Source organism: Cryptomeria japonica, chromosome 7 (assembly GCF_030272615.1).
Source record: "Cryptomeria japonica chromosome 7, Sugi_1.0, whole genome shotgun sequence".
In the NCBI taxonomy this organism is placed as follows: Eukaryota; Viridiplantae; Streptophyta; class Pinopsida; order Cupressales; family Cupressaceae; genus Cryptomeria; species Cryptomeria japonica.
The window spans coordinates 783,991,390-784,009,542 of record NC_081411.1 but is presented as its reverse complement, the minus strand read 5'-3'; the positions used below and the strand labels follow the sequence as shown (position 1 = coordinate 784,009,542).

The following is an 18,153-nucleotide window of genomic DNA, read 5'->3' as shown; positions in this document are numbered from 1 at the left end:
TGCATCTATGAAATCATTTACTATATCCCTTGAATAGAAAGAAATCAAAAAACACAACCCAAAGCAACAAGTGTGCCTAAAGAATCAATAATAATACTTGAGTATTTCATTCAAAGAGGTTTACATTCCGATCTGGAGACAATCATCTGATAAGATCAAATCAACAAGCACATTTCAAGACACAAAAAACTTCACAACTAGGACTAGCTTCCATATATCTGAACCTAACCAAGAACACCTTACAATCTTTTTACAATTTTTCTATTTGCCTTAGCAGAAATCAAAACTAGAACCCTTCAAAATGAGGAGAAAAAGAAATAAATAGACAGAGGAGAAGACCCACTAAAACCCTAAAATGTATTAAAAATTGACACGTCCTCATCCCTGTTGTCTTCAATTTCAAATCTACATCTCTCTCCTCCAAAATTGCCTTCAATCTGCACTCTGCATCTGATCTTGACATCTGAGTAACTTGTCACATTCACCTTTTTTCCCATTGACAAAAAAAATCCTCTTTTGGGCCTGACCAATCTCTGAATGCAGCCAACTTTTCATCTTTGACTAAAAATGGAAATCCTCCTTTTGATTAAATCATCAAACATCTTTAACAAAGTCATTCTATTGAGTAAAACTATATTTCACTTTTTGTCACAAGAGTGAAAAATAACCATAGTGCTACTGCATTTTCAGTCTCTACAATTGGATGTTCTCTCCCATTTACTCCTTCACTGCATATTGCTATAAAATGACTTGTCATTTACTGTTTCTCCTACTTCACATCCTACATCAACACCCTCCATTCCTTCAATCAGTCGTTGAGGGAAGCGAGGTAGGGTGTCCATTTCTGTGAATGTGGTGCCTATGCTAGATGTACCTCCCATTTCATCGGTTGGGCCTTCTTCTTTCCCTAACACAATCCTAGAAGACTCCTATGGAGCATGATACTCCTAAATGCTTTGGAGCCTCTCTTGGTGGTTCTCACCTCCATCATAATTAGTGTGTGCATGAGTGTAAGAAATTTTGATGAGCCATGGCTCAACAACATGATGTTTCTCTACAATCCCCTGGTGCCTCTTTGGCACCCGGTCCGGTTGTCTTAGAACCCATTTCTTTGGATGTTCCTATCTATATAACCTTTTTGGTTTTTCTTCCTGTCGCTTCAGGGTCTATTGATGAGCCTCCCCCCAAATGGGTGTACATTTTTATTGCTCCTTCTCTAGAGCCGCCCCTCATCACTTCTTTTCTGAATATGCCTCTATTATCCTGACCCGTTGATATGTTATACACACAGGTGATATCTAGCGCAACTTTGTCTACTCCCACTGTCTTGCAACCATTCCAACATCAGAGATTTCTTGGAGTCCTTCAGCCTGCTACGACTAATAGGAGACCTATTTCTTTTGTCTAACGCAAAGGCAAGCTTGAACAGGGCCTTGTTCTAGAGTTTCGAAGACGAAACTCCTTAGAGGTATGTTCCTCACCCTCTTCTATGCCAATTTTAGTGCTTCTTGGTTTTCCCTTTTCTGTGTGTTTGATTGAGAAGGCCTTGGCTTCTCTTGATTTTGTCACTACCCCTCTTCTAGATGTTGGTAGTCCTGTTGTGATTTCATCTTCTTCGAGTGAGTCATACGCTTCTTCTAAAGAGGCTTGCATGTTCGACTCATTGGAGGACATCTCGACCTTGTCTACTATCTTCACATGACCTTTGACCCTTACCTCATCTAAGCTTGTGGATGCAGAAATTTCTACTCCTTCATCCCTTGCCCTCACTGCTAGTGAGGCAACCGGTAAAGCTCTTGTGGTGGTACCTATCCAAGCTCGTCCTCCTTCTCCCTATGATCTAGATTGGGAGGATGACGATCTCCTATGGGATGACCTTTAGGATATTTATCTCTTACCTCCATCTTTCTAATTGCATTCCTTCGTACTTGATTTATATGTTTCTTCCCTCCCAGAGGACCCAGGTTACTCTTTAAGTACTTGGATACCTCACGTTGATTGTCTTTATCCATTGTGTTCTCCTGGAGAACCTGAGTTACTCTGTAGGTGCTCAGATATAGGAGATTTTTTGTCGTATATCTTCTTATATTTATTTCTCTATTTCTTCTATTTGTCATACTTTCTTTATCAATATTCGAGGATGATGCAAAGAATATGAGGCTTCTTTATCCTTCTTCCATGTTGACCTTAATTTTTATTTTATCTTTGTTTTCATGTGCTCTTCTTCAAATCTGAGAACTTTGGTTCTATGATGATATGCCCATCTCATAGTTGTATTGCATATCTCTTCTCACTACTATGGGTTATGATGCCAAACTATCAGATCCCCGTGTCCTCTTGCCTTTCATTTATGATGTTGTGGATATCTTTGTGTCAACAGCTAATGGTGTCAACCCAAAAAAACATCTCACTATGTTGATGTACACCACAAATGCTCTTCTCCTTAGAATGACATGTCTTCCATGCATATCATTCTAATAGGGTGCCATCATATTTGTGCTTCTGCATAATCTTCTTTTGTTATTTTGACTCTTGCATTATCATTTCTTGTTGATCACATTTCCATGCTTTCCTAGGTGGGGTCCAAACCACTTGATCCTTTGCTTTATCTTTTTTGCCTAGATGGGGGCCAAACCATTTGATCTATCTCTTTTGTTTTCCTTGGAAGGGTCCAATCTACTACTTACCTAATCTATATTTCATCGCCCAATCACATGGCTATCTAGTGTATCACTACCCATGCCGACAAAAACCTATCTATATCTCACCCTATTGTATGGTTATCCATACTGACATATCTCATTGCCCTATCATATGGCTATCTAGCATAATGTACTTTGCTATCCATACCAGGGCATTCTATATCATGGCGACCGTTTATCAAGTATCTTTTCATAGCTAGGGGCTTTCCTCCTAAGTGAGGCTCATTTTTGTTACGCTATCTCTTCTATCATTTATCTCTATCTCTATCTTTTATCATATCATCCAGCATGTTAGTTTGTAGCTAGGATGTTTGTGATGCATAAAATAATAATATCTTTTACAAATTTTAGCTTCATCTTGTTGGGGGAAACCTCATCTAATCAATGAAAATCAAACTCCCTATCACGACTCTCTATCTTCCTCTACTTTAGCTTCACATCTCTCGGCAAAAAAATGCTTGCTAAAGTGGGGGCAAAATTTAATATAAAAAATGGCACCCTATGCAATTCAACATGACAGGTGGCACTTTCCTCCACATCATCAGAGGTCGAGTGCCACCATCTTTTTCCTTTTGTCCATCGAGACTGCCTTGTCAGCTTCAACCTGGAATTTTACCAACTTCATCAACCTGTCATCCTCGAGACATTAGTGTGGTGTGATAGTGTCCCGTGAATATGATAGTCTAGAGGTAGCCGTTTGAGCATTTTGAGGATCTTTCGGTAGGTTGGAGCTCTTATAATTCCTTTTGGATAGCATCCATGACTTTCCTCACAAAGACCGCAATAGTAACAACTCTCTAGATAGCTCACGACATCATTTTCATAGCACCTTGGAAGGGGAGTTTCATCACAAAGACCGCAATAGTAACAACTCTCTAGATAGCTCACAACATCATTTTCATAGCACATCAGAAGGGGAGTTTACTTATTCCCTTCTCCTTTTATCCTAAGCATGATCATTTTCCTATCTTGCATTCTTTTCCAATTATCTTTAACAGTTGTTTTCCCCATGGCTCTATCTGGGTTGCCCGTGGAGGTGGAAACACCAAAATGGGGGTCTAACTTAAGAAGGCTCCAAAACACAACCCCCAACATTTTCCTTCTCGTTTGTGTGTAGGTTCTTAATCATGGAGGAATAGTCACTTTACAGAAGGTGCCAATAGTTGATAAGTTGTAAGTTCCTTTCATCTCTTCTCTTCTATTCCATCCTAGTTATTTCAAATTTTGTGATAACTAGCTTAGTTTTATCATTTTCCGTATTTATAATATAATATAGTCATGTTTGTGAATTTTTATATGACTTTTGTACCTCGTCTATACAGGACGACAGCACGCTGCACTGGTATCCCTAACCTGCATGCTCATCCTCTAGACAAAGGCTAGGCAGAGTCATCTGAGAGCATCAGATTGCGGTGAATTGATCCAATATATTATTTTTAACCACTAGCTCTCCTTAGTGCCAATTCAAGTGAGGTATCAGAGGGTCAATTTGTTCTCTAGGATCCATCATCCTTGAGGTAACTGATTTCCTCCATTATAAGTATATAATTATAATTGAAGATTGAAAATTACTTAGTTAATTAGAAGCATGAGATTTCCACAGTCCATATCAATGCTGCTAAGTAATTTCTGGATTTGACTCTGTGAATTTTTAGTATTACCAACATTTTGGATCAAACTCCATGATCAACCATCAGGGTGATAGCAAGAGAAGAGAGTAGAAAATAGGATATTAGCAGACCAAGAGGACTAAATAGATGAAGGAGAGGAAAGTCCCAAGAATCAAGGAGAGACAAGGGATCAAAAAAAGGATAATAAAGAAGATTAAAAACACCCAACAAATTGGACAAAGAAGATAAAAAATTAGAAAGGAAAGAAATACCAACATAAAATGAAGATAGATAGTTAAAAAATGAAAGAATATAAATAAATAAATAGATACAAATAAATATTAAAAATAAGAAGAAAAGGGAATGAATAAAAAGAAATTCAAAGTAACAATTAGAAAAAAGATATAAAAATAAGGAAGACCAAGAGAAGAAAATAAAAAGAATAAAGAGAATTCGATAAAGAGAAAAATAAAAATAGGTAGGAAATTGGAATAAAATAAGTGAATGAAAGAAACAAGGTAACTAAAATCAAGAAACAAATTAAATAATAGAAAAAGAGAGTATACGAGAAAACTAAGAAGAACAAGGGGGAAAAACGTAAAGACTAGGGAAAGGCAAGAATGATGACGGGAAGAGGGCAATTAGTGGGTGGGTGAACTAGGTCTCTTGAGGATGTTTAAGAGTGGGTTCCAGGTGGAACTTAAATTCCAACCACTATCTCGATTTAGGTTGAAGGGGTGATTGTAAATTTTGAGAGCTTCTTTGAGCTTCTTCCTGAAGAAGTTGTCTTCTTTATCTAAGACTTGAGTATCTTCTAAGGGGATATGATGCTTAGTCTTGGAGGAATGCTTAGCGAGGGACAACTTTAGAGCACGATCATGTCTAATGTCGGCCCAATGCTCTTTGATTCTAGTGCTAACTGAGTGTCCTTTCTCTCCAATGTAGGGGGTGCCACAGGAACACGTTATCTTATAGACCCCAGGCTTAAGGAGAAGATCTTTAGGGTCTTTGGAAGGAGGGATTTGACTCCTAAGGGTGTGAATAGGTCTGGAGGTGCAACGAAGACCCTTTTTAAAGAGGATTTTGGCAATCTTGTTGGAGAGGCCTTTGATGAAGGTGAGGGAGGCAATAGGGCCAAAGGGTGGTGATCGAGGTCAGGGATTCCGAACCCATTTAGATTTAGCTTGCTTGATAGCTCTAGAGTTATGCTTCCTTTTGTAGCCATTGGATGAGAAGATGTGATAAAGGTGAGCAATCTCTAGATCAATGTGTTCCGCATCACAAATCATAAAAGAATGAGAGGTTAAAGTGTTGAGAACACCTTCTTTTTGGGCAAGATGGTGATGAGAGAAAAAGTGAAGGTACAAATCCATGTGGGTGGATTTGCAGAAGACCTGACAGGCTAAAGAACCATCAGGTTTTGTGGTGAGAGGGATATCAAGAGAAGGAAGTTGATTATTGCATTCAATCTCTTTTGTGAAGGAGATATAGTGGTTAATGTTATTTAAATGGAAGTGAAACTCCTCTAATTTATCACAAACATGGGGCCAACAGATGTTGGTATTGTCAACATAGCGCTTCCACCACTTTGGTTTTAGTGGAAAGGAGCTGAGAGCAATGTTTTCGAAGTGTTCCATATAAAGGCTGGCAACAATAGGAGAAAGAGGAGAACCCATAGGAACCCCTTCCACTTGTTCATAAAAAGAACCTTGAAACAAAAAGAAGGTGGTTCTAAGGAATAATTCAAACAAGCTTACGATCTCCCTGTTCATTTTAAGTTTAACTAACTCGATAGAGTTAGGGATGGGAACTTCGGTGAAAAGCGAAACAACATTGAAACTGACTAGGATGTCATCATTATCAAGCTTCTTATCATGAATGGAGAATGAAATGGGCTGAATTTTTTATGAAAGAGCTCGATTTACCAAAGAGGGGGGTGAGGATCTTAGCCAAATGGGTTGCAAGCTTATAAGTCGAAGAGTCAATGGTGTCCACTATGGGCCTGAGGGGAATATCGGCCTTGTGTATTTTTGGGACACCATAAATACGAGGAGTAGTCTCATTAGTGGGGAGCAATCTCTTATTGGTGGAATCATCAAAGGAAGACCCTCAGATCATAGATTTGACTTTTTTCATGAAATTGGACATGGGGTTCGAAGCTAGTAATTTGTAGCTATTGTTATCAGATAGAAGAACATGCATCTTGTTTATATAGTCTGGCTTTTTCAAAACAACAATAGAATTTCCTTTATCATGTTTAGAAATAATGAGGTCATTGCTTTTTAAAAATTGCAAAAAGTGCAAAACTTGACTTTAGGGACATTATGCTAGGGGGGTTTGGCATGCCGAAGAGGGACTGCATAGTCTTGTCGGACTTCTTAAGAAAGAGTCTTTGTTGCACCTTCAAACCTATTCGCACCCTTAGGATTCAAATCCCTCCTTCAAAAGACCCTAAAGATCTTCTGCTTAACCTTGGGGTCTATAAGATAACGTGTTCTTGTGGCACCCCCTACATTGGAGAGAAAGGATGCTCAGTTAGCACTAGAATCAAAGAGCATTGGGCCGACATTAGACATAATTGTTCTCTAAGGTCAACCCTTGCTGAGTATTCCTCCAAGACTAAGCATCATATCCCCTTAGAAGATACTCAAGTCTTAGCTAAAGAAGACAACTTCTTTAGGAGGAAGCTCAAAGACGCTATCAAAATTCACAATCACCCCTCCAACCTAAATCGAGATAGTGGTTGGAATTTAAGTTCCACTTGGCACCCGCTCTTAAACCCCCTCAAGAAACCTAGTTCACCCACCCACTAATCACCCTCCCCCCATCGTCATTCTTGCCTTTCCCTAGTCTTTAGGTTTTTCCCCCGTGTTCTTCTTAGTTTTCTCGTATACTCTCTTTTTCTATTATTTAATTTGTTTCTTGATTTTAGTTTCCTTGTTTCTTTCATTGACTTATTTTATTCCAATTTCCTACCTATTTTCATTTTTCTCTTTATCGCATTCTCTTTATTCTTTTTATTTTACTAATTTCCCCTCTTTTATTATGTTCCTTTCCTTATTTAATTTTCTTCTCTTGGTCTTCTTCTTTTTGTATCTTTTTTCTAATTGTTACTTTGAATTTCTTTTTATTCGTTCTCTTTTCTTCTTATTTTTAATATTTATTTGTATCTATTAATTTATTTATATTTTTTCATTTTTTAACTATCTATCTTCATTTTATGTTGGTATTTCTTTCCTTTCTCATTTTTTATCTTCTTTGTCCAATTTGTTGGATATTTTTAATTTTCTTTATTATTCTTTTTTTGATCCCTTATCTCTCCTTGATTCTTTTACCTTTCCTCTCCTTCATCTATTTAGTCCTCTTGGTCTGCTAATATCCTATTTTTTATTCTCTTCTCTTGCTATCACCTTGATGATGGATCATGGAGTTTGATCCGAAAAGTTGGTAATACTAAATATTCACAGAGTCAAATCTAGAAATTACTTAGCAACATTACTTAGTTACTTTTATAAACTACATTAAGACTATAAATAAGATGTCTAGATATAGTTTGAGAGGCGGTGTATATTATTATAATATTATGTAAATGTTTATAACTAAGTTTACATATGTTTTTCATTCGATTTGTATATATAAAGCATACATAAGGATCGAAGCTTACCTTTTTATACATGATGCAGGCTTGTTGAGATGTGGGAAGAGTTGTAGGCTACGGTATATGAACTATTTGCACCCCAATGTAAAGCGAGAAAAGTTTTCCTCTTCTGAAGAAGAAATAATATTCTATCACCATGATAGGCGTGGGAACAAGTAATTACTCAGTTACCCCTGTAAGAATCATACAAATCCTCTATTAATTTTGTGTTAGTATCCTAGCAAACTGTTTTGACACAAATGTTTCCTCTTGGTGGTCTGAAATTTCTCAATTAACTTTCTGTAAACATCCTGGGAAACTGTTAACATTGATCTTTTGTTTTCATGGTCTGAAATAAAAAAGCATCTACTGGGGAGGACAGACAATGACATAAATAACCTTTGGAATAGTCGTCTGAAGAGAAGATCCAAAAGATCCATGATACAAAATCCTTCTACCCAGGTTTTATCTGTATGCTTAGCCTCTCTTGAGGTCAAAGCAAGAATAGGAAGGCTTTTGATGAACCTTGCTGCAAGAGGAACTATTAACTTGGACAATAATAACTTTTTCAGGTTTGCATTCCAAGGCACTTACATGGTTGCAAGGCCTGTGCCGTCAAATTTATTGGGTCAAAAACAATATGAACAATTGCAACAAGATAATCCTAAGAGTTCCTTTAAAGATTGGATCGAAGACAATGATCTAACATCATTTTCAGCAGGCTTTAATGTTGAAATTCTTAATCAAATTGGCAATAATAACTTTCTATCAACAAAATTTGAAGCCGATTCTCTTATGGCTTTGGTATCAAGTTCATCCAATGGCTCTGATGAATTACCTTCAGACATTTCATTTACCCCTGTGGTAAATACTCAACTGGACCATAATTTTTGCCTGTATTGCAAGGAACTGAGCTAACAGCAAAGCCTATTGCGTCAAATTTTGTGAGTCAAAAACAGGATGAACAATTACCACCAGAGAATGATAAGAGTTTCTTTGAAGATTTTATCCAAGGTAATGATCTAACATCATTTTCAACTGGCTTTAATGCTTAAATTCTTAATCAAATTGGTAACAATAACTTTCTGCCAACAGAACATGAGTCTGATTCGCTTCTTGCTTTGGTATCAATCTCATCCAATAGCTATGATGAAGCAACCTAAAACATTTCATCTACTCCTGTTGTAAATACTAAGGTCTATGCAACATCAATTTGACTGGAGAAATGGCTTGATTTTAGAGAATTTTCAAATAACTAGACAAACAGAATAGAAACTCTAGCATCTAAGGATTTCATGAATATAGATTATGACAAATATTATTGATATCTTTCTTATAGATATTGTTACTATGACCATGAAAAACAATTCATGTATTATAATTAGTGGGCATGTATTGTAATTAGTGTGTTGTGATTAGTTGTGGAGAACTGAATGCTTAGTTGTAGAATCTACCTCGATGAATTTTGATATGCACCGAGAAATTGGTAGCTTTCTCAAATGTACATAAACAATTTTTTTGAGGACTGTGAATATGATTTCTAAATTAAAATAACAATTATATTATTTCTGTTGGGTTTCCGATCAGTAGAACTCTCTTTCTCTGTATGAAGAGCTACCGTGCAACACAAGTCCCTGTCAATGTTAGAAAGGCCAGAATTTTAGTCTATGGTAAAATTGCATAAAAACGAATATGTAAATTGTAAAAGAAAACACATCAAATTTAAGTTGTTATAAAAATTGCTCCCATGGAAATGAGTGCTAAGTATGTACAAAAAGGATCCATTTAGAGAACCTAAGAAGCTTTAAACTATTCAGTTGTACATACAAATGTAGTACTATGAAAAACAAATTAAAAACATTGAAACAAATGCATTTGACAATTATAAGTTTAATCTACACACCCTCTATGGGTGCTTTTACAATTCCTGTCCACCATGTCATGCATGTACTACAATCATTACCACTGATTGGATCACACTTCTTTCATGGATTTTATAAAATAATTGATTTGTGTTGTATATCATTTTGTTTCTGAAAACATCAAGAAATCAAAGAAATGTGCATTCCTTTCTCATTAACGTAAAGAAGCTATTGATTGACTATTAAAAATAAAAAGTTAAGATAGCTTGCATTTAGAATATAATGGTATTAAACACTTATTATGATCAATTTAAATAGATTATACTATAATATTTATATAAGATTCATTCTCTTGTCTCTATGGCCTTTTTCAAGTATATAAGAGGTTCTATTTTAGACTTCACAAGCAGACCTTGCAATGCCAAAAAGATAGAGCAAATCAGTATTTTGTTCATATATAATATGACAAATTAGTTGTTTCCCTAAATTTGATAGTTTGATATACCTATTAGGCTACTTCTAGTGGAATGTGCTTTTCAATAGGTATTAGTAATTTATTTTGAAAGAAAGAAAGAAAGAAATGCAATATGATTATAAATTAACAAAAAAATTAAAATCTAGAGATGTGTTCTTGATTCCAAACAAGATTTAGAAACATATCATGGATTTCAGCCCTATTTATTTTACAATGACTCAAAGTCCAAATTTATTTTTTCTTGAAACACCAAGAAACATCATAAACATTAGATATCATATCCTACTTAGAAATATTATTTCAATCAAAAAAGTGTTAATGAGATAAACATTTTCCATTGAAAGGCTTTAAGTATTCATATATTAAACAATTTTTAATCATTTTATATTTCCATTCCATATCAAAGTCACCATTAAAATTTATCAAATGATAGACCAAGAAAACAAACATCCATGTTCGTCCTTTTTTAGAAGTTGATCATATAACAAGGGTTGACTTTCTTGAATATTGTTTGGTATTATTCGATAATATTATGTATTGCAATAATGAAATTTTTCACAAATAAAATTATTGTTATAGGAGAGAAAATATAGCTATCTTTATTAATATCAAATATTAGTAGAAGAAAGAGTGAAAAAAAAGGAAGTCAACACATTACTAGCAATTACATAAAGTATAGTATTCGATATTGTATGTCTTAATTCATCTTATAAAGATGTCATTTTTCTTTTATGATGTAAAATATTTTCGAACAACGTATTATTGAAATCTCCTCCAATCTATGTACTGAAATTATGTATATTATTTTTTGTGAATATTTCAATTTCAATGTTGGGTTTTTTAGATAACTATATAATCTACATGCCATATATATTCAAAAGTAATGTATGCTCTTCAGTTTGATTTTGTATCTTTCCTCATAATTGTTGGCCTATTATTATAGTTTGTTTTTATTACTAATATTGCGAACATCTATGGGTCTTAATAACATCATTGTGAAGTGTTAAATATTGAGTTGAAGTTTATTTATTTAAGATTACATAAAGATATACATTATGGTTATTTCAAGAGACATAACCTCTATATTTTAGAGATTATGTGAAGTGTCTAACTGGGTGGTCAAGTTGCTTCAAGGGTCTTGATAAAATTTTATTTGAAGATTATTATTTTTCTTAATATAGTATTGGGTACCTTTTCGGTGTTTTGTTTAATCAATCTATAAAGTTGATATAACTCTCAAGGTTTGAGAAGAGAGGTATGTTGATGAATTTGTCATCCAATTGGGAATGTCGTAGCTAGGCTAGTTTAGCTTGATTCTTGCAAAAAAATTGTCTTACTTGCACTATAAATTGGTTCACCCATTCTAATTTTATTCTTATGCATTATTCATGATTTCTAATACATTTTCATACTGCTTGCACCATTTTCAATTTCTCAAATTGCATATTCTAAATTTTTAAAATATTTTTGTCAATCTAACATGGAATCAAAGTAGGCCTTGTTTTAAATATTGATTTGATATTATTTGTTGAGTTTTTTTTTTGTACTATGCACACATCTATTTTTCTATATACTAGGTATCTTGATGGTACCTAAAGCTTTGCATATCACTTTTTACGTTTGCATGTTCTATAAAACCTCTATCTAATGTTATATACAATCTACCATTGTGAGTTTGCAAGGATTTTTTGTAAAATTTATCTACAAGATTTTACTTGTGTAGTGTGGTAAATTGTATACCTCTATAATTTTAACTTAAGTTTGGATCCACTTGAGTAGATTTGTCTAATGAATTCCTAATTATGCATAGTTTTAGGAATTTTTTTGTAAAATTCATTCATTCCCATATTCAAAACCTTTTTCATCATTCATTTTTCTTGGAATGGGGTTTTGGGCACCCCTATCTAAAAAAATTCAAATTTTGAAGAATGAACGTTGAGTATGCAAATAAATGATATTTTCCTAGTTCAATCGACCTTTATCAAAATTAATTCCAAAAAGGTGCAAGTTTCATATAATTACATCTACCTCGCTCATTTTAAACTCTAGGTTTTCTCAATACATTAACAATGATATTCAATCAAGCAATTAAATTTTAAATCTATATTTGAGGAGCAAAGCATTCAACCATATAACTATTTTAAAACAATTGTGATTAAATACATTGTGTTTATTCATGATGAAATCATTCACTAGATGTTGTAGGACTCTATTATATCAACATCAATCCTTGTGTGACATTCCACACCAAGGGTTTCATACTTGAGGTGACATTTGTCAGTTCATTATTTTCATTATTGTTTAGCATTTTCCATCCCTAGGATACACACTCTTTTTCATCATCATATTTTGTGTGGGGGTGGGACACCAACATGGGGTTCAACTTAGGTAGGTCCCTATATAAAGAAACCCTTCTTCCACATTTTTCATGTTTGCATGTTTAGGTCTAATAGAAAAAGTGGTACAAGAGCATACAATAGATTTTAATAGGTTACAATAGATATCAAATAGGTTAAAACCCCTAGAATAATTCATTTGGGTGTCCTTATCCTACTATTATAAGTTGAAATTTTGGGAGATAGAAATTTAGAGCCTCCTAACTATACTCTTTCTCACCATTGTAAGTTTCAAACACCTTTAGACTAGGACATCCAACACTCATGTCTAACACTTTCTACTTTAGTTTTTAGATCTAGGTTCCTCTTTGTTTATGTCTTTTAAATCTAGCTTACTATGTATACTATTTATTCTATAATCTATTTTTATTTGTTAAATATATCATTTTTCTATCATTGACCCTAGATCTCATACACACACTTCAATATATAAATTCTATTGCAACAAAGGAATAAAATCCTAGAATTTAGCTCTCTTATTAGCTCTCTAGTTGAACCTATTCATGTTCCAAGTCTATGTAACAAAATTTTGAGACCTTAGTTTGCATTCATAGGAATAGGATCTCATTTCTAGACATATAATTTTGGTGAACTCAGCATGTCATGCGTTTTTTATAGTTTGTAAAGTTAATGTACAAACTTAATTTCTAATTCAGATGCATTCATTTATAGAATTTATTGCTTATGCACTTGCACTTAATTAAATAGTTAATTAATGACATCATTGTTATTTCACAACACATAATATATTGCATCATTATTCTTTCATATTACATTGTCTATAAATCTTGTATAGTAGACAAAAAATTAGAAAAAAAAACTTCTTTCTTTTTTCTTTCCATTATTTTATAGAAGAAGATTTGTGTTGTTGAAGCTTATACTTTGTTACAAAGGGCGGTTGTTGTTGCACCAAAAGATAGACATGTTAATGCTTGATACAACCACTAGACTTATAAAATCCATAGGAGGTGGTTAATCCATGTCACAAAACCAAGCGTTGTGTTTCACAATGCAAGGATACCAAGGGCGCACACCTTGCAACAATCCCCCCCATGTGCAAGTGAGGGGTTTGAGCCTGTGACCAAGCTCTAATACCACTTGTTAAAAGTGCAGTTTCCATTGCTCCAAAGGATAGACCTATTAATGCCCAATACAACCACTTGAATTATAGAATCCATAGGAGGTGGTTAATCCATGTCACAAACCCAAGCATTATGCTCCACAACACAAGGCGACCAAGGGCACACACTTTGCAACATACTTGTCTATATGTTTTGTGTATTCTATTTTGGATCTAAGGTTCTTGTTAGAATAAGTTATTGATTCGTAGCATCTCATGCTTTACTTAGCGTTAGTGTTGAGTCTAAGTTGCTTGTTGACTGACTAACACTAAGAAATTGAAGAGAGAAATTATCCCTTGATCCAAAACCTATTTTTTTAATTATACTATAAACAAATTATCATCATGATTCCCATGATGAGGATGACCCTACAATTCAAGTGTCCAATGAGCAATTGAAGAAGCTAGACAAGAAACTAGAAGGCTTTCAATAATTTTAAAGTATGAAACACTTGGCTAGTGAGGTTTTCTCTCTGATTGAGAATATTAGGCGACTAATACAAGGTGACTCGCATGATGTGGATATTATACATACCATATCTCACATAGTTGACAAACAAACCATGACAATAGCTAGTTTCATATAAGTTATTTTATATATGGCTCCTCAAAATCAAATGTAGATGCAAGTATCAATACCCACAATGATAGCTTTTATCCCTACATTCACTTCTTCTATCATGCCTATTTCTTCAAAAAAGAGTAATGCTATACAAGCTAGTTCTAGGCCTAATCCTACTAACCAAAGAGAAACATGAGACTAAGCTTGAACCTAGTATCATATTTAGCCAGTGTGATAACTCAATGCATGCACATAGTGAACCACTACACATTACTATTATAATGAATGAGAAAACCACACATGGGATGCTCATTGATCTAGTATTTATGGTCAATGAGACTATAGAATAATTCTTTTAAACAAATGAATTGTATGAAGAAACTTATGATAAATTTGAAGTCTTGATTAACGTGCTTGATGGTTTCATTTTTCCCACTATTGGCTCAAAAATGCTTCACATTAAAATTCATCCTAAAAGACTAGATATGCCTTTTGCCATAAACCCTACCTCGAACTATTTTTTTGTCATGTCTGGTCAACTTTGGCTCACCTCCATGCAAGTAATCCCTTTCATAGTCCATAAGAGTTTAAAATTCCTATTTCTAACTATATTTCATAGTGGTTTCTAGCCCTTCTCTAGACACAAAATTTGTAATTGACTACTTTTGGCCCCAACTATATCAACCCATTTTACCTCATGAAGACCCCCTATTCAATTGTTTTACCAAATGTTCAAAAGTGGGAGATTAGCTAAGTTATACTTAAGTAGTTCCTTAGGTCCCACTCTAACTACTACCCTTAAGGATGCTACAACATCCATAGATATAGAAAAAACTCTTACTACTCATGGATAATGAGTGAACCATGACATACCATTTTCAATTTCTATAGTATTTAATGTGTATGATTGTGTTCCACATCTGCATCCTATAAAGAACAATGAGGAAAATGACTAACACTAGTTGGACCTCCACTTATCTCTCAAACATTAAAAGTTCCTTATGCTCCTCATTGTATTCCTAGAGAAAAGGAATAAAAGGAACTGATGTTGAGTGATACCCAACCTCCTTCTATAAAACCTCTAAACAATAATAACAAAAATCACAATGTGAGATAGTATCACAAAAGATATCATGTTATTGTTGGATATTGTTGCCAATAGGATATGTTGGTGTCATTGATGTCAACATATTCCTATGATTAATTGCTTTGGTGATTGCAGATTGGTTTATTGGGATCATGGTTTTGTGTATGGAGTATTTCTAGTATCATTATATTCTTTTGTATTGGTTTTGGTGATCCAAAAAACTTAATTGATCATATCGTATGATCTGGTTTGTAGTTTGTTTTTTTTATTAGTGCTTTGCAGAGTTCACTATTTCATCCAGTATATTTCAATGTGATCAGATCTTGAGCTAAGTTTTTGGGAGATTGTTTGGGATGGTCTTTTTTATCTTAATTTTAGATGGTTCATGATTTGGTCCTCCACAATTTATCTTTCTTTGGGATAGTTGTTGTTGTTAGAGTGTTCTTGAGGTTTAGATGTTGATCGATGAAGTTTTGATAAGTGGTGTTGGTGTAGCTATTACTGATTATTCTAATGTGCTTGCTCCTGTTTCCTAATTATGTCCTATTTGTTTCAATGATTGACATTGATCATTGTGTGAGTTCTTAATGATTTTGTTGAATCGGTGATGTTCTTCATGTTATGCAGTATTCCTGGGGGTGTAGCATGTTGTGGTTGATCTTGGCATGATTTTCAATGGTGATGAGCATTTAGAAATTTGATTTAAGTCCATATTATGTCATGTATATCATTATATTGGCCCAGTAGTCGATCTTTGTATTGAGTAATGCAATTTTGTAATTATGTGTTGAGGGTTTAGCCGACCTTGTTGTCAAGGTTGATGACTTATATAAATAGGTGGTATACTCATGTAAATTAGGCATCAAGGTTGTATCTGCATTATTAGAGAGTGATGTATGTATGAACAAAGGAGTCATCTTTCAGTGTGGTGGAGATTGGCGTTGCAGAGAAGACATATATCCTTAACCAGAACTATCATCAAGCATTTGCAGATTTTGTTATTTTAGTTCATTTGATTCCGGATTGTTGTCCAAACTTTTTTTAACTCAGTGAGACTTCCTTGTAACTCAGTGTGACTTCCTTGTAAGGTAGTGAGCCTTTCCTAAGGGTTGCAGCCTTCTGGGTTATTGTATCTTGAGCTGTAATCTCTAGGCAATGTGCCTGAATGCTAGTGCATTCCCCATTGTAATATTTTTACATACTACTGTAGAGTATCATCTTATTGTGGGTATGTTCCCACTGTGGTTTTTCCCTCAACCAGGTTTTCCACATCAAAATATTGGTGTTGTGTGTTTTTCTATAAATTTTGTTATCTTTATTGTTACTATAGTTTATCTGATTCGCATTTGTGGTTGAGTTTGTTAATCCGGTGAAAACTAATTTAGCCCCTCCCCTCTCAGTTTTTCGTCATTGTTGTTGCCAACAATTAGTATCAAAGCTAGATCCTTTGGAAGAATCTTAACCACTTGAGGAGATCTGGGATGGAAACTGGAAGTGGAAGTGTTATCTTTAAGAAGGAGAGTCTGAGATTTGATGGAATTAACTATTCTATATGGAAGAATTGGATGGAGGTGCACTTGAGATGTCTTGGAGAAGATTACTAAGAATGTCTATCTTGTTCCTCTGAATGGACCGATTACTCCTGATGAGATCAAGGAAGCTGAAAAATAACATTAGAACTAAAGAAACATTGTTGAGTGCCCTGATTGATTTAGAGATGACTAATGTAATGGGACTTTAGACTGCATATGAGATCTGGGAGAAGCTTGAGACCTTGTATGAAGGAGATAAACAAGTCAATGTTGGTAAGTTGCAGAGTTTGTAAGGGAAGTATGAGATGTTAAGGATGAGAGAAGATGAGAACATAAATTCCATTATGGTTAAGGTGAATGAACTTGTCCTAGGTATCAGATGTGCCGGCGGAACCCTTGAAGAAGATGAAATTGTTCTTAAGATGTTGAGACCATTGCCTCCTACTTAAAAACATAAGTTAGCCACTATTGATGAAATCCGAAGTGTGTCTACTATGACAAGAGATATGATGGTTGGAAAGATTGTTGCATTTGAACTGAGCGAATTCGATGAATCACATGGAAAGTCTATGACAATATTTAGAGCATTTGTATATGGAAAGCATAAATATGATCCTGATGATGCAAAATATCTAGATATGAAAGAGAGAAGAGAAATGGAAGAGAAAGAAAGATAATTGGAGGAGCTTGAAGCATTGATTGCCCATAGATTGTCTAAGGGATTTGTTACGTATGATAGAAAATTGCCTTTGAAATGTTTCTCTTGCAATAAGATAGGACATTTTTCTTCTAGATGCTCGAACAAAATGTCTAAATATGATAGGCGTGTTAAATTTTATAAGCATGATAGAAATGATAGATATGAGAAGCATGAGAAGTATGATAAGCCTTACAAGCCTAACCGGAAGTATAAACATCAAAAGAACTGTTATTATGCTGCTACTGAAGGTGTAACAAATGAAGAATCAGAAGGAGATGAAGTTGTGTTTATTTCTATCAAAGAAGATAGACCGGTACCTGTTGATTCCACAAGCCACACTACTGAGGAGAAAGCTTTATCTTCTAAAGCTGAAGAGAAAGATGAATGGGTGATTGACAACAATTGTTCACATCATATGACCGGTGATAAAAGAAAATTTGTGAATATAGAAAGATATGATGGTGGAATAG

The 18,153-nt window shown here is 34.5% G+C and overlaps 1 protein-coding gene across 1 annotated transcript; it reads left to right on the top strand.

Annotated features, from left to right (window-relative positions):
* The first annotated feature begins 4,935 nt into the window (after positions 1–4,935).
* Positions 4,936–9,112, top strand: LOC131857004 (transcription factor MYB83-like). The gene is made up of 6 exons (XM_059208984.1): positions 4,936–4,960; positions 5,258–5,428; positions 7,996–8,125; positions 8,522–8,813; positions 8,909–8,963; positions 9,045–9,112. Exons 1-6 carry the CDS (start codon positions 4,936–4,938, stop codon positions 9,110–9,112), a joined length of 741 nt encoding a protein of 246 aa, XP_059064967.1.
* Positions 9,113–18,153: the final 9,041 nt, after the last annotated feature.

What these genes read in the sequence shown, in the direction of transcription:
- LOC131857004 (XM_059208984.1), top strand. Translation starts at nt 4,936, where the DNA reads ATGACGGGAAGAGGGCAATTAGTGG. An exon ending in TGGAGAGGCCTTTGATGAAG is followed by an intron (nt 5,429 to 7,995) that starts GTGAGGGAGGCA and finishes TACATGATGCAG; the next exon opens with GCTTGTTGAGATGTGGGAAG. An exon ending in CATGATAGGCGTGGGAACAA is followed by an intron (nt 8,126 to 8,521) that starts GTAATTACTCAG and finishes TAACTTTTTCAG; the next exon opens with GTTTGCATTCCAAGGCACTT.